General features: G+C 58.8%; 1 protein-coding gene across 4 annotated transcripts in view; it reads left to right on the top strand.

Annotated features, from left to right (window-relative positions):
- Nucleotides 1-20,552, top strand: part of NTN1 (netrin 1) — a 181,321-nt gene extending 160,769 nt beyond the window's left edge. For 3 of the 4 annotated variants that reach the window (XM_037026938.2, XM_037026939.2, XM_017652757.3), the window contains exons 6-7: nt 4,463-4,537; nt 19,403-20,552. In XM_037026938.2, coding sequence (XP_036882833.1) covers nt 4,463-4,537; nt 19,403-19,731 — 404 coding nt within the window. In that variant the 3' untranslated portion in view covers nt 19,732-20,552. The remainder of the gene's footprint in view (nt 1-4,462; nt 4,538-19,402) is intronic. The other variant, XM_073234833.1, reaches the window with a different exon arrangement.
- The last annotated feature ends 953 nt before the right edge of the window (nt 20,553-21,505 follow it).

Here is a 21,505-nt window from a genome sequence, read left to right as displayed (position 1 = left end):
TTCTTAGTAAGTTTTCTACAGTATTACTTCTCTTTACTACTTCCAAAGTGCATTTTCACTGTGCTGTTGGGTTTTCAGGATTTGGTTATTTTTTCTCCAGCTCTTCTTTCTCTCATGTGTCACCCTTTTTGTGTCATTAGATGACCTTTTCAGCTCAGCCTGGTCTTCCCTTATGGCTTTCTTCTCCTATTTCATAGAAGCTGTGTCTTTTCAGGATTTTCTTTTTAGTCTGCCATGCCCATTAAGTTACACATTGTCTATGGCTGTTTTCAAGTGATGGCACCAGGGTTTGAATAGTTGTGACAGAGACCGTATGGCCTGCAAAGCCTAAAATATTTACTGTTTGGCACTTTGCAAAAAAATGTGCAGATCCCTGTAATAGTGTGACAGCTGGATTCCCATCTCCACTCCAAGCCGGATGGCAGGGGAATGTATGCAGCTCCATCTCCAGTTCCTAGATCTTATGAGCCTTTTCCATAGATTCACTTCTGCTCTGTGGAGGTGGTATCCCTTTATCTCCACTGCCTGATTTTCTCACTCTGCATCAGTGGCTTAGATAAAATGCAAGGTCAGATATCCATTGCAAACACTGTCCTAGTCCCTACCCTTCCTTAAGCTTCCCCTCCTTAGGGGAGGGCGCTACCTCCAGTGCCCCAACCCACTTCCTGCCCATTTGTTTTCTGGTTGTTGGCTCTCTGTCATCTTCCCTTTTTTGTTGCTCAAACAAAGAGCTGTGTCCTGAGGTAAAACCTGGACAGGTTTTGCTTGTTCCACCACCATCTGCCTTTAATTAATAGAGATTGCTCCCAGATTCTAACATTGGGTCGTCTATCAGTTTAGTTTTTGGCATTCAAGTGAATTTTCATTTTTTTCATTGTCTTCAGAGCTATTTTGGAACAAAACAAGGAGAGGCCACATGGGTGGCTGCCAAGGAGATGCCATTTTGAAGGAGTCAAAACTGTATTTAAAAGCTTTGGTTTGTCCATCTTGAAGCCATCTCTGTAGCTTTGTACGTATTAGATAAAAGAAAATACAGGAACATGTTCCTTATCCGGGGACCACTTGTCCAATGACCTCAGTTTCTGGAATACAACCCAGAGTCCACAAGCAGCCAGCTAGCTGCCACAGTGGCCATGTTCTGGAGGTTATTCACTTTACCCAAAGGAGAGCATTTCAGTATCTCATTCCAAGCCTGTTTACCCATGTTTTACATACAGTACTAATAGGCTTGGTCTTGCTGTTTCCTAGCTCATAACTAAATTCAAATCAGCAAACCTTAAGGGAGTAGGGGGCATTTTTTGTGACAAAAAATACACTGACATGACAAGTATTTCTGATGGATAGAAAGAAAGACACTGGATCCCCACCACCACACACACAAAAAGCAAGTTCAACTACAAATGCTCAGATGCTGCTGTTTCCTGTAAAGGCAAGCAGGTTGAGGGGCTCTGTGTGGGCACCTCCCAGTTGGAGTTAACAACCACCTATCTGGGCCTTTCCTCTGCCAAGTTGGGTACTCTGTGCAAGTTATGGGTATAGGGACCCTGTCCCCACCTCCCACAGCTACAGCTGGTTCGGAGAGTAGTTTCTAAGATCCTGGCTGCACATCCAACTCACCTGGGGACTTGAAAAAATCTGGACACACAGGCTTCCCCTAAAGCCAATGAGGTCATGATATCCTGGGGTTGGGATCCAGGTATCAGAGTACTTTAATGCTTCTGGGTAATTCCACTGTGTATTCAGGCTGGAAACCAGGGGGTTAGAAGTGCCTTCTCAGCAGCCAGGCTGCTTCGTCTGTAAAATGGGACTAATTGACAGGTGCCGCACACCTTGTTAGTGCTGTGTGAGTGGCTGCCGTTCTGGAAGGGCAGACTAGCTTTTCATGGGTGCCCGGTCAAGCAGGGTCTGGAGCCTGATCTAATTAGACAGTGATGGATGCCACACATTCTAGGAAGATTTCTGTCCCAGGTGGACACTTGGCTCTGAAAAGAAGAGGTGTAAATGTTCCTGGGAGGGAAGGGAGGCAGTGTGAGCTCAAGGTGCGGGGTGGGTTGTCACGGGACTTAGCTGCCTCCCTTCTGCTCCAAGGTGTGGGGCAAACGTCTGGAACCTTCCTGGGCTCATTTCCCATCTTTAAGATGGGACTTGCAGTCCCACCCTCACAGGGTGGCCGTGAGGCTCGGAAGGGCTGGCGTGCTACAAGGCACTGTCTCCATCCAGGACCGCTGAGACAGAGAGATGTGTCCCTACCCAAGCAGAGGAGCCGCGGGGTAGGTGATTTCCTGCCGACCGGAATGCAAATACTGATGTGGGCCAGTGACTTCTGTAAAAATAAAACAGTGAGAGAGCGGCGGGAGTAGATTCAAGGCTGTCCATGTAATCATGTCACTGCTTGCATTCCAATTCACTGTCCTAAGTGGAGAGAACAGGGAGCGATTCCAGCGAGCTCGTGCAGCCCCACAAGGCCTTGCACACAACCTGCGTTCAGCCACAGCAGCAGCTTTGGTGTGAGCGTCATCTGACCCTGAGCTGGCAGAGACATGGCCCAGGGCGCTGTTCCCAACAGTGAACTGCGGTGTGACAGTGGACATGCCAGTGCCACTCATCTGTGTGCCCGGGCCGCTGTCACCTCACATCTCAACCTCTCGGTCTTGGCCGTGGAATGCAGGCTGCCTTCTCTGGACAGCCCAGGCCCTGCATTCCAAGAAGCCCCTAATTCAGAAACCAGCCAGTCATCCAGCTGACAGGAGGGACTGCTCGGGAGCCTCTGGTGCCCCTGGGCAGGGCATCCACGTGGTGGTGGCATTCAAGGGCTTGGATCCCGGGGAGCAGCAAAGGGAGCTGTTTCTTGCCCATTTCCTGAGAATGGTTCCTAACTGGATGCCCTGGGAAGCTGGTTCAGGACGCAGCAAGGGGCTGCCTGACTCCCAGGGCAATGGGATGGAGCCGTTTCAGCCATAATTGAGGCATCAGGCCCTGCATCCGGGACCTCCCCTGCAGCCAGAGACTGACTCTGAGGTGGTCTCTGAATATTTCCTGCAGATCTGAGCTGCAGTTTGTGGGGAGAGCAAGTGGCACTGGCAGGCTGATTCCCCGTCCTGACTTTGTCCTGTGCTCCCACACACATCACTCGGTAGCCCACCCTGGCCTTGGTTTCCCCTTCTGCAAAATGAGGGGTTGGCTCCTGCTGCCAGGGCCGTCCCCCGTGTGTGCACGTTTCCCCTTCACCTTCTAGTCCCTCTCACCCTGTCCCTCACCAGAACGCTCCACCGCCCCGTGCCACCGGTGCTCCTAGAACAGGCCCTAGGCCAGCCTGGCCGGTCTTCTCTGCCAGCAGCTGGGGAGTTGCTGGAGCAGAGGGTGCTGCCTATCCCCACCTCTGAGCTCACGCTGAGGGGGACCCGTTGGTGTTTACTGAGACACAGTATAACCAAGAGGGCAGTGACCTTGACATCTCAGCCCCCAGTTCAAGGCCCAGCCCTGGCACTGGCTGTTCGGGATGCACTGGGCCGGTGGCCTCAGTTTTCTTACCTACAGAATGGGAACAGCGCCCACACGTGGAAGAATGGCTGAGAAGTGAATGAGATCTAGCGTGTCCCAGGGTGGTGCAGGGCAGGCTGGAGGGACTTCCTGGGCCTCTGTGCTGGGCCGCCCATCATGCTGAGTGTCGCACGGATCCAGCAGAGGAATTGCATCCCTTGTGCATGGCTGGGCTGAAGTTGGAGGTTTGCATTTCATAGGTGGACACAGGCCACCCCAAGAAGAGGCAGCAGGCCTGATCACCGGCAGGCCCCAGGGTCCCACACATCCTGCCTGGCTCACACTCGGGCTCTGGGAAGCCCCCAAAGGGATACCCAGCAGGCGCAGGCCTGGCCGCCCTGCCTCTCAGTGGCAGGGCCGATTAGAACTGAACTCTTCTTCGTGGGGCATCTTATTTGCACACTCCAGTAGAGTGGACACCAAAGGGGTTTTCTAATGCTTCATGGGCTGCTAATTTCCTCTGTGACCTCTTTTGTCCGAGCCTGACCCCAGCCAGAGGCTCCGCGCCATGAAAGCCAGCACCTGACACAGACCCAGGGCGCCGGGTGACAATGAGGCCTCTATCGTCTTTAATCAGGCTCCAGTTGTATCTTAAGAACGGGGAATTTGTGTGGCGCTCAGAAGCCCTGGGTGGCACAGTACCAGAGCCCCCAGAGTCCCTCATGGAGGCCAGGGGGCTGCAGGCGGCGGCTAAAGGATTCATCAGGCCGGGGTGGGGGTGGGATGGGAGGTGGGCTGGCCGGGGCCCTTTGTCCCTGGTGCCTCTTTAGAAGGCCAGGCCTGCCCTGAATGGCCGCCTGCTTGGCCTGGCCCATGGGTAACACGGGCCTCTGGGTATTTAGGGAGGCGGCCTCCTGCCCCGCCCTCCAGCCTATTCATCGCAGCCTAATTAGGTTTTGTCTGTGCTCTGCCTTCCCTGCAGACTGTGATTCCTACTGCAAGGCCTCCAAAGGGAAACTGAAGATTAACATGAAAAGGTACTGCAAGAAGGACTATGGTGAGTGAGTGCCCCCTTGTCTGACACGGAGGGTAGCTGGGGCTGGGCTGGGTCCCTGTGACTGGATGGGGTCTGGCTGGTTGGGTCCCAGGTCCAGGAATTTCTCATCTCTTCCACCTTGACCCTGGGAGGCAAGGGGTGTGAGGGGCCCGTGGGCAGGAGGCCTGGGTTTGCCCCCTTGTCTTCCAAGGAGGCATCCAGGCAGTGGGGTTCCCTTAGGGTGGGGGTTCCCAGGCCGGCCTCCGGCTTTCGCTTGGCCAAGGGGACATGTGGCGCGGACCAGTCACTTTACCTCTCTGACCTCCGGCGCCCTCATCCACACTGTGGGCCTTTAACTGGAATCTCTGGCGCTGAAAGTGAGGCCCTCCATGCATGAGCAGAGGGGGTGAGGGCCCTGCAGTGTGTTGAGATGCAGATTTCTGACACCTCCTCCAAGGTTCGGTGCACCAAGGCTGAGGTGGGTTGGGGGTTCTGCATGTTGAACAGTTTGCTGATAATTCTGATGCACCTGACGTTTAAGTACATCCTCTGAGGGTGTTTTAGGGCCAAGACCCTGGGAGCCGCCTGCAGATTCCCAGTCATCTGAGCCCTCAGGCTCCCTTTGCTGGGGAGGGGGGGACCCATCTCCTGCTCTCAGTATGTGCTATCCTTCCCAGCATGGGGACAGCGGGCCCCTGCACCCATCCTCTGTCGGGCTCTCCCTTCCCGCCTTCCCGCCTCCTATGAGCACTTGCTGAGAATCTCCCTGCACCAGCCCATCTGTGGGAGGTGAGGAGCTGTCCTTGTGGTTTCTGGTCCCTGAGACTGTCTGTGCTGGAGGCCTGTGCTGGCCAGATACCACATGACACAGTTTCAAAGCCTGACTTCGGCCATGGTGGGTGGGAGGCAGTGGGGGAGCCTGCAGCAAGAAGGGCCCCCTTAGCAGCCCCAGGGCAGGTGTGTGCAGAGAGCTGAAGGACACTTCCAAGTGGGAGAAGCACAAAGAAGTCCAGAGAGGATTGTCCAGCTGTCTGCTGGGCACCTTTCTTAGAGACCAGGGCATCCACGTGGGTGGCCAAGGCCCCTGTTGCCTGGCCGGGAAGTTGGCACCACTTGGACAAAGGCCCAGGTGCCCAGAACCCAGGCCTGGCTCTTTCCACCATAAGACCTTCCTCCTGATCTGGTGGGCCTGGCTGATTGGAGCTGGGGCTAGGCCTCCTCTTCCTAGCCACCGATGGTCCACTCTGCCCACCGACGGTCCACTCTGCCCACCTCCTTCCGCCTGCCTTCCCACTCCAGCTGGAGTTGCCCTGTCTCACCCATCCCTCCCCCAGCTGGTCCCCAGAGGCGAGTTCCCCACCCAAGGCCTGGCAGCCCTGCTGACCCTGGCACCACTCCGGGAAGGCCGAGCAGCCTCTCATTCTGTCCAGCTTTCCAGGGCGGTCTGATCATGCTCCCCGTGTGGCCTGGGGGTGAGTCCGTTGTTTGTCTGGTCTCATTCGCCTCGTCTATGGCACAGAGATGATGTGCTGCTGTGCATGTATGGAAGCTCCCAGCGTGGCGCCAGGTACCTAACAGGCTCCCAGTAAAGAGTGACCTCTGCCAGTTGGCAGGAAGCTGGGTGGGAAGGGAGGAGGGCAGAAGCAGAGACGGAGGACAACCTGCCCTCCACCCCCTCCCTGACTGGTGGCGCCTTCACAGGGCCAGTTGTTTGAGCCAATTGGAAGGGTTTTTCCTTTAATAAGGACAATGGTCAGGACCTTTTAGCAGAACGAAATGAATGACGAGGCCCAAAGGAATTTTTGAGAACTTCTGAAACATCCTCATTATACTGCGTGCGAGTGTGCATGCATGTCACCCACAGGAGGAAGCCAGTGACTTTCAGGTTTACTGCTCAATTTGGGAGTGGCCAGGCCTGTTCCAGACCCTTCTGGGCTCCCCAGTAAATCCCTCAAAGCCCCATTACAGTGTTTGCCTCCCAAGGCGGTGACTCCCATGGACAAATAAACCTTGGTTTTGGAAGTAAACTTTGAGGTGGTTTAAAGATAAAGGCAGTGTTGTCTGTGAGCCAGGGTGACAATTCCAGGGGAGGCCCCAGGATGTTTGTGGTGAAGCTTGCATGGCCCCGAGCTGAGGGCCGCATCCTCTCAGCCCCGCTGCCCACGTCTGCTGGGGACTTCGAGGTGGAGCTCCAGCTGCCCCTCCGGCCCTTGTGGGGATGAGGACGCAGGCAAGAAGGCCCCAGGATGCTGCTATGTCCCAGGCTTGAGGCCTGGGGGCTGTCCAGACAGGCCCGGAGAGTCCAGGCTCAAAGAAAAGAGCTGTGTGTCTCTCCCGCTGCCTCACCCAAAATAAGGCAGTGGGGAAAGGAAGAGGTGGTCTTGCTGGGGACGGGTTGCTTTGGCTTGGTTTTGAAGCGTCCTTTAAGTAGAGGCCGCGGAGAGGGCCTAGGAGAAGGGGAGAGCTAAGTGGTCTTTCTGAAAGGTGTCAGCCTGCAGCCCCTATTCTGCTCATGGAAAACAGAAAAACTAGACCTTTTATAGTTACTAAAACAGATCCTATTGTTCACCGGGGTCCGTTTGACTCAGTCCATTTTGTTCTCTTCTGACTTCTTTTCCTCCATTGGAATCTGCCTCCCCTCCCCCTGATATTCCAGGGGACACTGGCTCCCTCAGCGCTCTTCTGGCCCCCTGGCAATGGGCCAGCCCCTTCCTGCTAGAGGGCCCACACCCTCACTTTATAAATTCAGCGGTCCCATAACCCTCCTTGTGCCCTGCCTCTGCTGGGGTTCCCCCCGGGCATGGGGCATCTCCCCTGGGGGTGGGGGGAAGTGGGGTACAGCCTCTGGGTTCATTTTGCCCTCTGCTCCTTCACCTGACCCTCACCTTCCCCCCAACACCTGACTTGCTCAGGATTATCCAAGTGAAGTGGGGTGTCACAGGTGGGACCCAGCCCGGCTGGGTAAGCTGATTCCCACAGCGGCCTGCCCCGGGCTTTTCCTCCCTGTAGCCCTAGGGCCCTTCCTGTTCAAAGGGCCAGGAACAGCCCGGCCTACCCACCTTTCCAGACTTCATCCCGGCCACATACCCCTACACCCACTGCCAGGTGCACTGCCCAAATGCCCACATTTCTGCTGCAAGGCAAACTGGAGGGGCGGCAGGTGCAGGAGAGGAGCGGGTGCCCCTTCAGGGAGCTCATGAGGCTGAAGCTCTGTGCCATCGGCTTTAATGTCCTCCCCACTGTGCCCCCTGCCTCTTGCCCCAAGGCTGGGACTGGCACTGCCTGCTCATCATCCCCAAAGACCCTTGGGGGTGTTTCTCATCCCTCATACTCGTGGGGTCAGAGCTGGGGAGCTTCCCCACTGCAGCTCAGCATCTAGTCCTGGACGGGAGGTGGGACAAGGCTTCTGGGGAGGGCTTACAAGAACCCCGCAGGGAGGGTGGACAGGGCCTCAGGAAGAGTTAAGGAAGGAGGAGTGGTACCCACAGGGGCTGGGCACGGCGGTCTTAGTAACACCAGGGCCCACGGGCACCGCAGCAGCCCCAGGCCTTGCTCTAAGGTCTCAGGGCCAGGCCCGGGGACTTTGTGGAGAATCTTCCCTGCATCCTGTTGGGAAGGTGGACCTCTAGAAGAAGGGTGTGTGGGGGTTTCCCTCCTGTACCGGGGGCAGACATGGGCCAGCCCAGGGACAAGAGAGCAGGAGGAGGCCTGGCCCAGGGACTGGCAGGCCAGGCCAAGGAGGATTGGAGAGGTGGGGTGCATAATACCTGCCCTGTGACTGACCCCGGCAGCGAGCCGATTGGGAGGCACCCATCACTTCTGCACTTCCAGCCAGCACATTTGGAAGGTCCAGAAGCGGCTAATTAGAACCTCAGGTTTGTTCCCCCTGCCAGGTGAAGAGCAGGCCCCCGGCCCCCTCCCTCCCCTGGGGCCTGCTGGGCGGGTCCTGATGTGGCTGCCAGAAAGCATGGGTCTGTGTCTCTGCAGACCTGAGCAGTGGGCAGAAGGCAGGGAGAAGCAGGATGGTGGGGGGCAGTGAAATCTGGGGCTGGGCCTGCCCGGTGTTCTCCAGCTTGTTTCCCATGGAAGAGGGCCCAGCCTGGGTGGGGTTGGGGTGGGCACCAGACAAGGCGAGAAGGGATTGGGATGAGAGGAGGGCCTTGGGCCATGCCCACCATCCTTCTCATGCCCCGAGAGACCCTGTGACGTGGAAGGGTGGCCCATTCCATTTGTATCTGTAGGGAAAGGGGCCCTGGCCCCAGAATCTAGAAGCACAGATTTCTGACTAGCTGTGTGACTCTGGACAGGGAGCCTCCCCAGCCCGGCTTGTCTCCTCATCTATCAAATGGAGGTGCAGTCAAGGGGACATGACATCCTTCTAGATGAGACATAGCTCGTGGCCCCACCATATCAGGCACCCTCCCCGAGGGGCAGGGGTCCGTGGTGAGGCTGCTAGGCCGGCCGGCCTCTCCTGGGGCCACCTCGGTCCTCTGTTGCCCTCTAGGGGAATCTGGCTCACCTTGCAAATGCTTGAAGAAGCACAAGAGATAAGGCTAGTAAGTGTGGGACAGTCTCTCCTGGAAGACAGCTTTTGTTCTTTTCAAGTGTATGGGCAATGCCTGCCAACTTCTCAGGGAAACCTGGCCCTGGAGGGGCCCGCCCTTTGTGTAAGTGCTCCAGGTGAGTGTACTTCTGGGCTGTGTGAGTGTGTGTGTGAGTGTGTGCACGCCCACAAGATCTGTGTCCTGTTGTGTACTCTGATGTGGGTGGAACACGTCCCTGCTGGAGTTGCCCGCTCTGTGGCTTGTTTACCAGAGGCCTGGGCTCTAGACCCACCCCCAGGAGGGTCAAGGGGATGAGGTAACGGGATGGCACTGTGCTCCAGGCAGTTGATCACGTGCAGTGTTGGGCCAAGCCTGACCTGGGGCCGGCATCTCGTGGCTGACGCTCCGCGAAGGTTTCAGACCCAGTGCCCCTCAGCTGGTGTGGGAAATGGCGCCATCCAGCCTCCCTGATAAGCTGGTGAGCAAGGCCAGAATCCCCTCCCCTGACCTCCCCCGTGACCACCCCACCCCATCCAAGCCAGAGTCCTCCACACTCACATGGCCTTGGCCTTTTGCCCTTGGCCTCCTGCCCTTGGCCTCCTGCTACATCTCCATCTCCCTTCCTCTTTGCTCCATCTGTTGCTTTGCTCCTGGGGAGCCCCCGCAGTCTGTCCCCACTCACCTCGTCCTGTGCACAGGCTCGCCTCCCCTCCAGGCCCTGTGCACAAGCACATATTTGCATGTGTGCGCACACTCGCATGCACACACATGTATAATAAAACATCCTAAGAAGTCATACTCCCTCACACACACATACACACCGAGCGCCTGTCGTGTGCCCCATCCTGTCTTTGGTGCTGAGCTTACAGGTATGGAGGAGATGCAGTCTTAGCCCCTGAGGAGCTTACAGTCTAGGAGAGGGGACAGGCACAGATGACAGCACAGAAGGTGGGCGTGTGGCCAGGGCCCAGCCTAACTGGGCCATAAGCCGGGTGTGGAGATAGGGCTTCCAGGAGGAGGGAGTCCCAGTCACCAGTCACAGGGCAGGGTTCCCACCTGGGCTTCCTGGCAGAGAGAGAAAGGCGCGTAGGCACAGAAGTAGAACAAGGCTTGGGAAGTGGGGGAAGGGCAAGCATGGGGTGCTGGGTGCAGGGTCGGGGCCAGGGAGGCTGGGGAGAGGCTAGTGTGGGCCTCTGCAGCCCACAGACCGCTCTGCCCAGTGACAGCAGCCTGGCTCACGTTGGCCAGTTCTCTGAACTGTCCCCTCAGGTGGCCGGGGAGCCACTGCCTGCCTCTTCCTTCCCCCTGGGATTCGGGAGATGGGGGACACGCAGCTCACATTCTGAAAAGCGAGGTCATCCCACTTGTGCCAGTTCCTGGAAAAATCATTCATTCCCAGAAATGTTTATTAGTCACCCCTTTTGTTGAAAGACATTTTGGCACCACTGGATGGAAAAATCAAAATGCTTTTCAGGAGATGATTTATCTCAAGTATTCCTCCTGAGATTGCACAAGGATTATTTCTGAGGATACAGCTCAAGGGAGAAGTTCTGTTGTCATCTGTGGGGAGAAGCGGGGTTCCTTAGGGGGTGTGTGTGCGTGTGTGTGCCCGCATACATGTGTGCTCTCTTGGGGGCCCTACTTCAGAGGTGGCCTGGCAGCCAAGGTAGAATTCTGACTTACAGCAACATCCCCCATGGGCTCCGGCGCCTCTGGGGGCAGTGGGAACCCAAGGGAAGAGGCTTTGTGGGCCAGGGACTGTCCCTTCCTCTGCCGGGCCCTGCACTGGGCACCCCACGGTCTTTGTTTTCACCCTTACTGAATGCGCCCCAACACCTGTGAGGGAGGGATTTTTATTTCTGTTGGAGGAGAGGCTAAGACTCAAGATACAATTGCACGGCTGGGGTCAGGGGCTCTGAGATCTGGGACCTTCCATGCCAGGGTGCTTAGCCTTTGGCCGTACACAGCGGGCCCCATCCCGCAGAAGGTTTAAGAGCTGGTCCCTCACAGGACCTCTGACTCTTCTTCATGGTGTACATGCAGGAGTGGTCACCACAGTTTGGGGGTGACTGCCACAGTGGTGGGGCTTGTGGAGATGAGGGAGCTGAGATGATGGGCACTGTGGTGGGGAGGGTGAGGAGACAGTGGCCAAGGCCCCGTGGTGGACAAGGGTCCCAGGCTGATCCCGGGTGGAGGGTGGGGGGATGGTGGTGGAGGTGGGAGTGCTGGCAGAGCCCCGAGGAGCTGGTGGGCATGGTGGATGGAGCCCAGGCCTCCCCCTGCCCTTGTCTGGCTGCTCTGGCTGGGAATCAGATGAGCAGGGGCGGTGGGGAGGGTCTCACAGCTCAGGCCTCTCTCGCTGTCCAGCCAGCCCCAGGGATGTGGGGCCTCTCAGCCAGTGGTGGCCTCTCCCCCTCTTTATACCCCATCCTCTTCCTTTTCTTGACCATGGGATCAATAACTATTTCTCATCGATCCCTTCCCTGTGGAGACCTGGGCAGTCACCTGCCCCATTCTGGGGTGAGGTCCTGTGCCTATAGCATGCTGTGATGTGGGGCTTGGTTAGAGGAATGCCTGGGAGCTGTCCCCCGAAGGAAGGGTCACCTAGGGAGCCAGGCAGTTGGCAGAGCCCTGGCTGAGGCTGGGAGGCAGCTGGTGGTGATGGCTGGGAGGGGTGAGCCTCCGCACCCTAGCCCCAGCCTTGGCCCCCAGCTCCAGCGAGCAGGACGCAGGCAGCCTGCAGCACGTGGCGTGGTGTTTCAGAGGCTCTCTGACCCTTCCCCGGGGAGGGTGGGGGTGGGAGGGGGTCACTGGCCCCCTGGGGAGCCTTGATTTCTCCAGCCAGATGTGACCTCCTCCAACCCCCAAGAGTGCAAGCCCCAGATGGAGGCCAGATGTGGAGCTGGGTCCACGTGAGTCAGCGTGAGGTTGTGAAATGCGGGTGACCACCAGGTGGGGCAGGGAGAGCCAGTGGGCCCCAGTGACTGCTTGACAGAAAGGCGCCTGATCCCACAGGGAGCCTGCCGCACCTCAGGGGCCTCCTGCCGGGGGTTGGGGGTGTGACGCAGCCCTTCCCAGCACAGCAACTCCAGTCCCCACAGACAGGGGTGCAGAGCCTGGGCACCCCCACTGTTCCTCCCAGCCGGCTCCAGAGGGGCCTGCCGTGCACGTGGGCAGCTCCCGCCCCCGTCTATGCGCCTCCGGGGCCTTCCTCCCGTCTTCCTGTCCTCTGAACATGGGGTAGATAGGCAAGGCTCTAAGGGGCCGGGAAGGCTATCTAAGGAAAGGCATGTCCCCCCACTCCGCGGAGGGCGACACAGGCCTGCAGTGGGGTTGGGGCCGGGGCTTCTGTCCGGGGGCTCCTGGGCAGCTGGTGCGGTGTGGGCTCGGGGTGGGGAGGCGGGCTGGGGCCGCGGGTCTGCCTCACCTGCAGGCAGGCACCACCTGCGATCTCCCTGCTCACCAGGGGCCTGTCTCGGCTCACAGAGCACTTCCACCAATGTGGGGCTCCGATGGGTGTTCCTCCCCAGCGGATCTGGTGGGTGCCAGTGCCACATCCCCAGGATTAGTGCCTTTGGCACTGAGGACCCTAGCAGCCCAGTCACTGTTCCCAGGCTTCCTCCCCAAGACCCACCCTGTGGTCTTCACGCGCCTGCCTGTGTGAAGCTCAAGCCTGAGATGGGAGATGGGGCAGCGTCTGCCCTCCTGAGTGTCCTGGGTGAGCCGTGGGAGGGGTGGCGTAAGATCAGGAGCACCTTGCCAAGCACTCACTGGCGCCTGGTGTGTGGGGCTGGCCAAGGTCACTGCCCAGGACTCTGGTGCTGTGGTCTGGAACCTGCCTCCATCCCTACTTCAGGGTCTCTCTGGGGAAGCAGTTCCCGTCCTTTGGGGGTGGTTTGTCTTCTAGGAGCTAGAGCCGAGTGTTAAGGGACCCTCAGCCAGCCTTGAGGATGGCACCCTGGCAGCTCTGGCTGTGCCTGGGTGGGCTGGGGGACAAGCACTGTATTAGGAGTCAGCCAGGCTGTGTCAGTTCCTTCTGACAAGGGAAGGGGGGCAGGCCGAGGCCTCCACCCCGGGCACGGCTCTCTCTCGAGGGCCAGTTTGTGGAGGAGAGCATCCCTCATGGTGAGGGTGCCCAGAGAGACAGAGCAGGGCCCGGGTCTGCCCGAACCCCTCGCAAAGCAGAGTGGCTGGTCCCCTGATCTCGTCTCACTTGTGAGCTGGCAGTGCAGATGGCCTGGCCAGCCTGGGACCGTATCCAAGGGCATGGGGCTGGAGTCTTCCCAAGACTTAGGCTCTCTAATTCCCAGATCTGGCGTCCCCTCCTTCAGGGATCCTTGTATAATAAGGTGGTCCCAGAAACCTAACTCTCTCCCCTCAGAGCAGAACCCAGGCACCACCCAGCAGGGGAACTTAGGCAGCCTCCACATTGTGGGTTTGAAAGGGACATACCGTTATTTCTGAGCTAAGGGTAAAAAACGGGGGGACCATCAGCCAGCCCTAAGTTGGGTGTCCCCACCTTGCTCTAGGTCTTAGGAGGATTTGGGGCATGTGTGGCAGGAGGTGGCAGCCTGGGCTTCCTGAGGACTCCCAGAGGGTGGCTGTGGCTGGGGACCTCGTCTGGCCATAGTGAGCCTCCAACCCTCCACTTCATTCAGTGAAAACGAGGTGGGGCTGCTGGGACTGCCACTCTTGGCCACATACCCCATGACTTGGCTGGCTGGCTCCATGTGCTCACCATCCCAGGCAGCGGGTAGCACCCCAGAGAACAAGGCTTGGCCCTGCTCAGTGGTTTCTTACCTTCACAGGGGCCTGGGAAACATGTGGTCAGAGCTGCATTTTATGAAAGCAGCTGCAACTCATGACACACTTTCTATCCTGGGAGATTTATGGGGCTGCGTGGTTTTAATGCTTTCTGTGGGGTTATTGTCCTCCCCCTGTTGTCCTGGCCACTGTCTCTGAGACAGATGGGTGACAAGCCTTCCCTAGCTGGACCGGCCCAACAGTAAGGTATGGCTGGGTGGGGAGAGGCCAGGGGCTGACCACCCAAGCCTCCCTGGGAGGGGCAGCGGCTGGGAAGACCCTGGGGGCCCACTCTGAGCAGCCCATAAATCCAGGAGACCTCCAGGAGGCAGGAAGGCTCCCTGCAGAGGTTCCAGGGCTCAGGGCTCGCAAGGAGTGGAGGACTGCCGGCAGCCCCCGCCGCTGGGGGCCTGTGCCCCTGACACTCTCCTAGGGCCCCAGCCCAGCAGGTTATCTCTGGCTGGGCCTGCAGAAGATGGAGCAACAACTGTATATTCCTTGCCAGCCAAGCAGCTTTCCTAGAATCTAGCCCAGACTGGGAGCTTTGATTTTAGCCCGAGGTCCCTCAAACCTGCAAGTAGGGGCATAAGTCACCTGGAACTACTTCCTGCCACGAGCTATCCAGAGCAGCAGCAATGCCAGCTCCTTGGAGGGCCCAGAGCTGGGGCTGGGAGGCCGAGGAGGGAGGCAGGCTTTGAAGGAATGGGGGCTCTGGACAGAGGACAGGGCTGACTGCTCTGGGGCATCGAGACCTCCAGAGCACAGATGTGACCCGGACATCCCACTTCTTGTGTTGCCTTTGATAGCCTGATAATTTCCCAGTGCTGGGACTCTGTAGAGGTTGAGACATGCTGGGAAGGTGGCAAGAGGTCTGTTCTATAGAAGCATTCATGGGTATTTTGCACTGTGGCTTGGATGTGGCCACCAGCAGCCAAGAGAGGACCCCCAGGGCAGGCAAGGCACCCAGCCTGCCTGGGGCCTGCCTCTTAGCACCTCTGCCCCTCAGCAGAGCCAGTCCAAGGCTGGCACAGGCTGTTCTTGCAGACTCTGGCCTCTGTGGGCCTGGTGCTCTGTCCCCTTCTCACCGCTTGGAGTCACAGCCAGCCCTCCAGCCAAGGGACCTGCCAGTGCCACTGGCAGGTTTGAGTTAGAGCAGGCGGAGTCAGTCATAGCTGCCTTGGTGACTGAGAAGGGTTCCTTGCAAAAGTCCTATGAACCCCAGAACTGCAGAGGAGGGTGGCTGCTCACATGCCCTGCCTGCAGTCTTGTTAAGAGCTGTCTGGCTCCTGCAGGAAAGGGGGGTTTACTGTACAGATGCAGAGCAGCCCAGGGACTCCAGGGCCGGGAGAGCAAGGGCAGCCTGGCCCCGGGGTCGTTGCTCCCTGGGGCCCGTGAGCCCTCTCCTCGCTGTCCCATGGGCGTCTGCCCCATCCTGTAGTCGTGCTTGCGTGGGGTGCTCTTGGTGCCACAGGTCCTTGGGCTTCCTGGAGCCAGCCTTGCGTTCCACCTCTTGGACTCTGGTTCCCACACTCCAGGGCCTGCTTTCATCTGCTTGGAGGGCAGAGCCCTGTGGGCCATGCACAGCAGCTACTTGCAGCGTTGCCCAGCCTGAGCCCTCCTCGTTTGGGTGAGTGGGGGCTCAGAAGAAGGGAGGGCATCTGAGGTGTGGATCCCTGGTGGGACCTTATCACTTAGAGTGGGGCCCGAAGCACCAGCAGACCGGGGCCAGCCTCCCCATCCCCACCAGCATCTGCTTTAGCCACTCCCCTGCTTCCACTTCAGAGAAGCCCCCTCCCGGCTTCCCACTGGGAACCTCTTCTCACAGAACAGTCTGGACTTTAAAGAGTCTCAGGGCACCTCCCATTGTCCTGATCTCATCTCAGTCTGCCTTTCAGCAGGTCATCTCATTGCCCTCATTTCTGAATACAGGATGCGGGGTCCTCACTGGAGCCCCATGTTCTGGCCTCTGAGGTCCACTGAGAGCATCAGTGCGTGGACAGTGGGGGCTTATGTCCTCGGGGCTGAGGCTGACTGGCCTGAACTGAGTGCCATGTGGGTGGAAGATGCACACCCTCGGGACTGTGGTCCTAGACTGGGCATGCCACTGTGCCCCGTTCCCAGGGTGGGGGGCTGCTGTGGGCCCTCGGGAGACCTGGTCCTCTGGCTCCTAGCGGCAGAGGTGTGGGGTGGCGGCAGACCTGGCTGTGTGCCGTGTTTTGCTGAGGGCATCCCTGAGCGTACACAGTAGGTCTGCCTGAGGTCACTCTTACAGTGTGTATTTTGAGTATTTTCAGCTGTGTGTGCACTGTGGGGATGTAGCCCGGCACCGCGTGTGCAGCTCATACTTGGTGGGCTGTGTAATGTGCAGAGGGGCTGCCAAGGGCAGCGGAGGTGTGGATTTTTTTCCAGCATGATCACATGAATCCTACCACCACCCTCCCCTGCCACTGGGCCTGTGCTGTCCCACCCCATGGCCAGGAAGCTGCTGGAGCCGCTGGGATGGAAGGAGGACAAGAGCCAGAGCTTTGTCCCAGTTGGACAGGGTCCACTGCTTTGGTCCCTGGATTCTCGAGGACAGTAAGGTCGGGGCTGGGTCCCCAGGTCATCTTCAGGCCCATGCTGGCCAGGCCTGGGGAGGTGGGGCTGGAGTTTGGATGCCTTGCCTGTCCAGGGTATCCCTTAAGGGGAGGGGGAGTTCTGGACCAGGGAAGGTGGGGCAGGGTCTCCAGGCCTCTTGCTGTGAGGGCCCACATTCTTCTAGCTCCAAGGAGCAAGAAGGCTCCCAAAGCCTGACCCTCTCCAGCCAGTCCCCTCTAGCCTTTCCTCAGCACAGCTGGGAGACCTCACCAGGTTCGCCCTCCCACCTGGCCCTGAGCTGAGGCCCAAGACCCTAAGTCCCTGATTCCAATTTTATGAGTTCATTCAGCTTCCAGTACCATGGGTGGCTCAACAGAAATTTATTTTCCCATATTGTGGAAATTGGAAGTGCCAGATAAGGTTTCAGCAGGCTGGTTTGCTCTGCGGCCTCTCTCCTTGGCTTGTAGACAGACGCCTGTCTTCCTCCTGTGTCTTCCTGCGGCCTGCCCGCTGCTTGTGTCCACTTGTGAGGACACAAGTCATTTGGGACTAGGGCCCACCCTAGTAATTTCATCTTAATCACCTCTTTAAAAACTCCGTCTCCAAATACTGTCACATTTTGAGGTTCTGGGGGTTAGAACTTCAACATATGAATTTGGTTGGTGATTGGGGGGATAGATTCAGCTCAGCTCATAATGCCAATAGATGCTCAGTGCCTGGAATCAAAGCTGAGTTCTCTAGGGGTCCCGGCCAGAGGGCATCCAGGTAGCATCCTGTTGGGCTACCGCTGCCCACTCCTGCTGTGGGGCCACTGGCTAGGCAGCAGTCTGAGGCCCCTCCCGTGCAGGGAAATAGCTGCATCTTGAGGGAGGCTCATTATGTATTCAGCTCAGCCATGAGCTGAGGAAACCGGGGTTCTCAGGGACCCTGGGGGTGGCTCCCCTGTTGCTTAGCTGAGGGGCACTCAGTTGCCACGGTGACCTCCGTCTGCACAGTCAAACACATGGCCCTGCCACTTCTGGCTGGAGGGCTCCCCACCTCCCTTCAGAGTTCACACTGAGTGTTGAGTCCCTTGGTGACAAAAACATGGAAACAGTTGCCATGGCAGCCATTCTTTAGAGCCTTCAGACAGAAGTGCAAAGTTCAGGATGCCCAGAACAGCTGAAATGAAAATATGGGAAAATCTGCCACTTCCCTCACCCCAGAAGGGTGAGTCGGATGGCATTCGATGCTCCCTGGGCCCAGCCATGCTTGCCTCTCCCCATCACCTTGGGCAAGTGTGGGCACAGGAGGGGAGCAGGGAGGGCCCTGGGGGTGAAGGCAGCCGGGTGGCCCCTGGAGACCTTGAGAGAGGCTGGCCTGCATGAGCAGCCAGGCCGAGCTGAAGGAGGGCCCAAGGCCTGGAGCTGTAAGCGGGCAGGTGGCAACTGCTCAGCATTACCTGGGGACATGTCCTTGTGGCTGCTGGAGCCACCCAGCCTGCCCCTGGCTTGGTTTCTTCCTCCCTAATCTGGAGAGACAAGCTGCTGCTCCCTTCTCAGCCACCAGGATAATCCCCAGCCCAGTCCAGGGGTGAAGGGTATGGGGTGTGGTGGGTAGGCTCTGCAAGGGGAAGGCACCCCGTGCTGACCGTGGGGATGGGGAAGATGGCCGCATTTCTCTTGTGGAGGTTCGAGCGGCAGCGACCTCTCCTGGTGTCCCCTGGAATGATTTTGTGTCTTATGCTGGCTCCCGTGGGCTCTGGTGACCAGCCAAAGGGTTCTGAAGTCAGAGTTGTTTGGCATTCCAGTATGTGGCGCACACACACACACACACACACACACACACACACACACACACACACACACACACACACACACGCATGATTTGTAGCTTAAAAGGCTCTGACAAATCCTGCAGTGAGGAACCCTCTTGACTTTAACCGAGCATTTTCACAAACATATTTGAGCTAGTTCCCCCTTTTTCTTTAAAAATATTTCATCCCATTCTTAAAATACTTCTTAATATCCTGGAGAAATAACGTCTGTTAACATTTATGAGGGCACCGATTCTCTGTTCCCTGGATCAGCAGCATCAGCCCCACTGGGCATCAGTTGTCAGAGTCCCTGGGGCCCAGCAGTGGGTGTCTGACAAACTCTCCAGGGGATCCTGCTGCCCTTTTCCGTTTCAGAGCTCCTGTGGGCAGGGAAGTGCAGAGGGGACTGGGGTGGAAGGGGAATGGCCTGGGGAATTGGAGGTCAGAGGGAGGGAGGGAGCCTGGCAGGGCTGGGAGGTGGGCGGTGAAGGACCCTGGACTCTGGAAGAGGAGCTGTGACCACCCTGAGGGCAGGTTCAGGGCACAATGCACATGGGCACTAAGATCCCTTTATGGTTTTCTGAGATTGGGTCAAGGGCAAGGTTGTGTGTCTGGAGGTGTAGAGGCTTGATATTAAGTGATGGGGCCTTTGGAAATGCCTGGGGATGGGGAAAATGATCATGTTCCTCTTCAGGGAACCACCTGAGGATGTACCCACATATCCTGTGAGGACTGGCCAGATGCTGTCCTATAGGGCAGGTGCCGGGGGCAGATAGACTCTGTCCAGAGTGCTGGGGGTGTGGGGAGGGGGCGGAGTGATCAATTCCTATAGGCTTCCTTTGTCCTTTGTGGACCCTAGGAGGGTGCTTGTCCCCAAAAGCAGTACTGAGTGGCATCTTCAAAAAGGCAGGAGGTAAGGCTTCTGGAGCAGTGGCCCTGGCCCAGGTATCAGCAGGTGGAGTTAAAGAATCAGCTGTGCCATCACCCACCCATCCGCTGTGCAGTCACCTCCCAGCTGTGGGTCTCCTCTTCTCCATCAAACAGGCTGCCGCCGCCTCGGCCTCGGGGGTGGGGGCAGCCAGGGCTGACCTGGCCCCGGGAGCTGGGGTGCAGGCAGCACTCTGCGGCCCGTGGCCCACACGTCTGTCTGCCTGTGTTTCCTTGCAGCCGTCCAAATCCACATCCTGAAAGCGGACAAGGCGGGGGACTGGTGGAAGTTCACGGTGAACATCATCTCCGTGTACAAGCAGGGCGCGAGCCGCATCCGCCGCGGTGACCAGAGCCTGTGGATCCGCTCGCGGGACATCGCCTGCAAGTGCCCCAAAATCAAGCCTCTCAAGAAGTATTTGCTGCTGGGCCACGCTGAGGACTCGCCCGACCAGAGCGGCATCGTGGCGGACAAGAGCAGCCTGGTGATCCAGTGGCGGGACACGTGGGCGCGGCGGCTGCGCAAGTTCCAGCAGCGCGAGAAGAAGGGCAAGTGCAAGAAGGCCTAGCGCGGAGGCCACGGCGCGCGGGGCCGTCGGGCGGAGCGCGGGACCCGGCCGAGCGCGAGCGCGCGACCCGCCACCGCTGCAGCCTGGACTTGGCCCCGCAGGGCTTTCCCAGGTGGGGGGCGGGGGCGGGGCCGCGGCCTGCGCGGGGGCGGGGCCCTCGGCGGCCCCTCCCCTGCGCTGCCCCGGTCCCGCCCCCCCGCGCGTCCCGGGCGGGAGCGGCGCGCCGGGCAGGGTGCGCAGCAGGCCAGGCCCTGGAGAAATGAGGGCGAGACTTAAGCTACCTCACGGGCACCTTCCAGAGCAGCGACCGCGGCCCTAGGGCCAGGCGGGGTTGCCGCGCCGGGGGGCGGGCAGCCTGACCTGGGGCCGAGGCTCTGCCCGGAAACGCGCCGGTGGGGCCGCGCCCGCGGCTCGTGGACGGTCAGGAGGGGGCCGTGAGGGGACCTGAATTCTCAGGCCCGCAGCCTGGGCGGGGGGCTGAGCGGGCCGGTCAAACCCCCCCCCCCAAAAAAAGACTGACGGAAATCCCCGCCCTTTCCCCGCCCCTCCTTTGCGCCTCCCCACCGGCCCTGGCTCTGACACCCGGGGCCCAGGTGAAGGGGCCTGGCGGGGTTCGGGGGAACTTGGAAGCGGCCTCTGCAGACCGCGTTCCCCGTGCGGCCTGTGGTCTCCACTGCCACCTGCCGAGTTGTTGGTTCTCGGTAGGGTCTTGGGGTGAGGCAGAGGGGGGTACCATCTGCGGGGCCACAGGAGCCTAATGCCCCGCGGGTGCCTGCCCCTGCCCGGATCCCAGCCCGTGCCGAGGGCAGTGCGCCCCAGGACTCCCCAGAGAAGCCCAAGCCAGGTGGTCACTGCCCCATGCTGGAGCTGCCCGCCGGTGGACGCACTGCGAAGGTGAAACCTCCCAGAGAGTTCTCTTTGTGGAAACTTGGAGCCAGTCGCTTTATGACATTTTCCAGGGGAGGGGGAAGGGATACTGGCTGGGATTACAGTACTGACGCCATTTGGGTAATGACATCAGCTCCCACAAGGCCCCTCAACAGTATCAACAGCTGGGAAGGGCCTGGACGGACATGGAATGCAGTTGCAAAGGCAGTTGGGCCTGGCTTGGCGAAGGGGCCTGCCGGAGTGGGCAGAGGTCTGCTGGCTTAGCAAGGTGCCAGAGCACCTGAGCCTTGGGCAGGCAGGGGCAGGGACGACCAGGTTCCCCGGGGTCAGGGAAGCCAGGACCACTTCCTGTTGCTGCCATCACCCCTGTGTCCCCAATGGAAGGGACAGAGGCTGCTGGGCCAGGAAAGGCTTCTGCAGCCACCCCTGTCCTGAGGCTGGCTCGGTCTAATTGGGCAGCCCCTCTCCTGCTCCTCTCCGGTTGCCCCCCTTGGGGAGGCCTCCCATACCCCATCGTGTGGCCAGGCCCCCTTCCCAAAGCTCCCTAGAGATGCTGTCCCCAGGCAGGCCGCTGTAGTAGGGCTGGTTGCCTCACACAGGGCCCATCCCTGGGCCCTGGGACCATGGGCCACCCAAGCTCTCCACACTGCCCTGGGGCCCACATCCTCACACCTGGCACTCTGAATAGAGGCCTGGCTCCCCTTTCGGTCAGGAATTGGCTTCATTTTCCCTGATGGAGTTTGGCCGCTCACAAGGGTCATATCAAGTGTGAACTTGGCCTCTAATGGTCTGGCTTCCTTCTGCCTTCTCCTCTTCAGCCAGCATCATGGCTGCCATTTACTGAGCACCTGCTCTGTGCCAGGCACTTTACCCACATAATCTTGTA

The sequence above is a fragment of the Manis javanica genome, chromosome 4 (genome assembly GCF_040802235.1).
Source record: "Manis javanica isolate MJ-LG chromosome 4, MJ_LKY, whole genome shotgun sequence".
NCBI lineage: Eukaryota > Metazoa > Chordata > Mammalia > Pholidota > Manidae > Manis > Manis javanica.
The sequence above is the reverse complement of the archived record's forward strand: the minus strand, read 5'-3'. Positions and strand labels throughout refer to the sequence as shown.